Source organism: Penaeus monodon, unplaced genomic scaffold (assembly GCF_015228065.2).
Source record: "Penaeus monodon isolate SGIC_2016 unplaced genomic scaffold, NSTDA_Pmon_1 PmonScaffold_79, whole genome shotgun sequence".
Taxonomy (NCBI): domain Eukaryota; kingdom Metazoa; phylum Arthropoda; class Malacostraca; order Decapoda; family Penaeidae; genus Penaeus; species Penaeus monodon.
In genome coordinates, this window is record NW_023663104.1 from 110,155 (window position 1) to 114,181 (window position 4,027).

At 40.3% G+C, this 4,027-nt stretch overlaps 1 protein-coding gene across 1 annotated transcript in view; it reads right to left on the reverse strand.

The window, feature by feature from the left end:
* The window catches only part of LOC119571769, a gene marked incomplete at its 3' end in the record, with an annotated part of 20,321 nt that extends 16,700 nt beyond the window's left edge, over positions 1-3,621 (reverse strand). The window contains exons 1-3 of the mRNA XM_037918920.1: positions 3,519-3,621; positions 3,156-3,283; positions 830-1,254 (exon numbers count right to left, since the gene is read on the reverse strand). Of these exons, the coding sequence (XP_037774848.1) occupies positions 830-1,254; positions 3,156-3,283; positions 3,519-3,621 (656 nt within the window). The remainder of the gene's footprint in view (positions 1-829; positions 1,255-3,155; positions 3,284-3,518) is intronic.
* Between the last annotated feature and the right edge of the window lie 406 nt (positions 3,622-4,027).

Sequence of the window (4,027 nt, forward strand, 5' to 3'; positions counted from 1 at the left end):
GTTCATTCCATATTAAATGGTCATTAATTAGGTTAGCATAATATCATTAAATGTTAATTAATTTTATGAGGTCTTCCATTGATGTATTTATCATTCATTATTGATAAGGTACTTTCATTATTGCATTTTGTATTGCCTTTCCTTTTTTATAATAAATGTATTAAAGTTTTCTTCAATTATTAATTAATATTGATTGTCACAGATTTGGTAAAATACATAACTCATGATCACAATATTTTTATTTAATTCCTTCACCAACAAACACCAACAAAAAAACACAAAACACGAGACACGAGAAAATACTACCTATGCGATATATTACTGTTTAGTAATATATCGCCCTAATCCCTAACAAAGTATTACAAACCTTAAAAAAAAAAATAAAAGAAACAGCAGCCGGCAGAGAGGTCTCGCCCAGGCCTATGGCAAAGGAGGAGTGACCGAGGCAATTCTGCCAAGGAACACAGGTAGCGCTCAAGACGGAGATGGGGGGGGGGGGGGCGAACGCTACTGCAGGAACTGCCTAGTTCAATGCTTTGCTTTCGCCCTTTACTTAATTATTGATTTTATTCTAATACCCCTCCCCGCAAGAAAAAAAAAACTTTTTCCCGCACGGGAAAAAGTTTCACTATCTAGTCTACAGTCAAACAGCTTGTTTACATAGACAGGCGACAGTAGCGTACTACTCTGTCCTCTGTCCTTCCCAGTGTCGAGTCAGCGGCCACTGTGTGCAGATCACCTACGATCTTGAGAGTGCGTCCGCAAGGATATTGTGTCTGCCACTAATATGGAAGATTTTTATATTGAATGCTGTAATGTTAGTGCCCACCTTAACACTCGCATGTTTCTAAACTTCACATTTTCAATAAACGTTAACGGAACTTGGTAGTAGCCCTGGAGAAGATCCAGTTTCGTCAGGTAGCGTGCCTTCCCCAAATCATCAATAATGTCATCCATCCTCGGGAGGGGAAACGAGTCCGCCACAGTTACCGCATTCACCTTCCTGTAGTCCACACACAGACGGTAAGTACCGCTACTCTTGGGAACTAGCACCACGGGTGATGCCCAGGGGCTAAGGCTGGGAATGATGATCCCCTGTTCTTTCAGACGTTGAACCTCTGCCTGTAGGAATGCCCTCTTCTCTGCATTGAGGCGATAGGGAGCTTGGCGTACTGGTTGAGCATCCCTAGTCTCAACATCGTGTTCCAGCAATGGGCAAAGACGAGGTACATCACTGAATAGTTTACCATACTCCTGTAGAAGAGAACCAATGTTTGCTGCTTGGGCAGCAGAAAGATGTTTAAGTTTATCATCAAGTTTAGCTAAGATAACTGAGTTGGTGAGATTAAGTTCTACCATAGAAATGATTTCATTATGTTCACTACTGACGTTAGAAGGTACAACCATGGAAACTCTTACATTTTCCATATTTCTTTCAAATCACCCCGTTCATAGTACATTTTCAGGAGGTTCACATGTACATGACGTTGTTTCTTACGTCTCTTAGGGGTTTCAATTACATAATTAACATCACTAGTTCGTTTTAAAATACGGAATGGACCCGCATATCGAGATTGAAGAGGCTGGTTAGCAAGAGGTAGCAAGGCCAAAACTAAATCACCCTTATTGAAGCTTCTTTCTTCAGTATTATGTACTTTATCAAACTGTTCTTTCATTTTAGCCTGAGCTTTACTCAAATGATTATGGGCTATTGAAATAGCCGTTTGTAATCTATGTTTAAATTTATTCACATAAGCAGCCATAGGAATTTCTTCCTCCTCATTTAACCAACACTCCTTTAAGACTTTCAGTGGTCCACGCACTTCATGGCCGTAAATTAATTGAAATGGTGAATACCCTAAACTCTCTTGAACACTGTCCCTCACCGAAAATAGAAGCAAATCTATTCCTTCGTCCCACTCAAAACCAGTCTCTAAACAAAAGGCTTTAATCATTGTCTTTAGAGTATAGTGAAACCTTTCAAGTACCCTTGACTCTGAGGATGATATACGCTGGATCTGCACTGCTGTATACCCAAGGACTTCATGACTTGGTCATACAGTCTGGACGTAAAATTTGACCCTTGATCTGACTGTACTACGGTAGGCAGACCCACCTGGGTGAAAAACTTTATCAAGGCTTTCACAACATTCTTAGTAGTAATGCGTCTGAGGGGAAAAGCTTCAGGATATCTGGTGGCCACATCAATTATAGTTAACAGGAACTTGTTACCCCGTTTAGTCTTGGAAGGGGGCCTACACAGTCAATAACCACTTTACTGAAGGGCTCTCTTAACACTGGATAGGTTGCAAGGGATATGGTTTGATGCCAGCTCCTGGTTTACCCTTTACTTGACAGATATGGCACGATTGGCAATAACTACTAACATCTCTCTTCATTTTCGGCCAATAAAAATGAGCTAAAATCTTGTAATAAGTTTTCTTGACTCCCAAATGACCACTAATGTCATGTGCAATGTTCAAAACATCAATCTGAAGGGACTTGGGAATTACAATCTGATGTACAGTCTTACTTGTATCGTCTGCAGATATATTATAGGGCTTATATTTACGCATAAGAACGCCTGCCTGGAGATAGTAGCACGTATTGGATTTTTCAAGTTCACTCGTGTCGGTAAGCCTATCATAAAATACTTTCAAATCAGGATCTTTACGTTGTTCTTCAATTAGTTTTTCTTTAGTAACTGGAGTGCCTTTGAAATTCACTATATCAGAATTATCAGATGTACATTTACTTGAAACTTTAGCAGAGGAATCGAAAAAATCAGCTAGAGTAAATTCCTCAGTAATTACATCACAAGGGCTCTCATCTGACAATGTAGTACCGGTTGTAAGCGCTTCGATAGGAGGGGAGGTTCTACGACTTGCACTCCGGGTGACAGCACACGCAGGGAAGAGGTCGGGATACTCCCTCTCTAAATCTACAGTGTTGTTTTCTTTCGCGGGAAAAAGTGAAACCACAGGGCAAGGCCACACCTTATCACCAACGAGATCATTACCCATAAGAAATGAAATGCCATCACTTGGTATCCTATCAACAACACCTAACCTTACATAACCGGATATTAAATCAGATTTGAGGTAAACTTCACAAATGGGTATGCTCTTGGACCCTATCAATCCATTGATAATTACCATCTCTCCAGTGTAACAATCAGGGTTAGGAACAGCCTCTTTGAGCACCAATGATATATCTGCAGCCGAGTCCCGTAGTATAGTGACTGGGGAAGAAGACGTGCACGATTCATCAGCACTAATAAATCCTGTAGAACAAAAGGGTTTAAATGAAGGAGTCACATTTGCAGATTCTGTCATGGAAAAGGGAGAAAGGCCAGATCAAGCTTATCCCATGATATTTAGATGCAACCTCTTTCTTATTATTAGCATTTATGTGAAAAATGCGTTTGTTATGGTCAGAACGCTTATTTGCCAACTTAAAACAGTCATTCATGACATGACCATGTTTCTTTCAATAACGGCAAAAAGAAAGATTCTCACCGCGAGAGGCAATATTCCTACTCTCACCACCTGTTTCTGACGAGTTTGCATTTACAGTCCTGTGGGTATCTGGCAGGTCAGTCCTCCTGGTACTATACTCCATCCTCTTACTATTATACTGGTTTGACGGGAATGAAGGTTCATTAGATCTGCAATAGTAGTTAGGATTAGTGAGAGCGAAATGATCGGCGGCACTACCGACCTCGGCTAATGTGCGCAGACCACGCTCGTCAATGTGAGAGCGAACCTTTACAGGCATGCACTTCTTTTATATCTTCGAGTATAAAGAGTTCTAATAATTTATCGTACTCGAGTGCATCAAGTTCACTCTCGACCCACTTTTTACACAATAGTTGCTTTTGGCGGATAAATTCAACAAAAGTTTGTTTACCATCTTTACGACAATTTCGAAAATCTTGTCTATAAGCCTCTGGTACCTTTTTATAAACATTTAACACAGCCTCTTTTACAACATAATAATTCTGTGATTGTACCAAATCCAGAGCTGA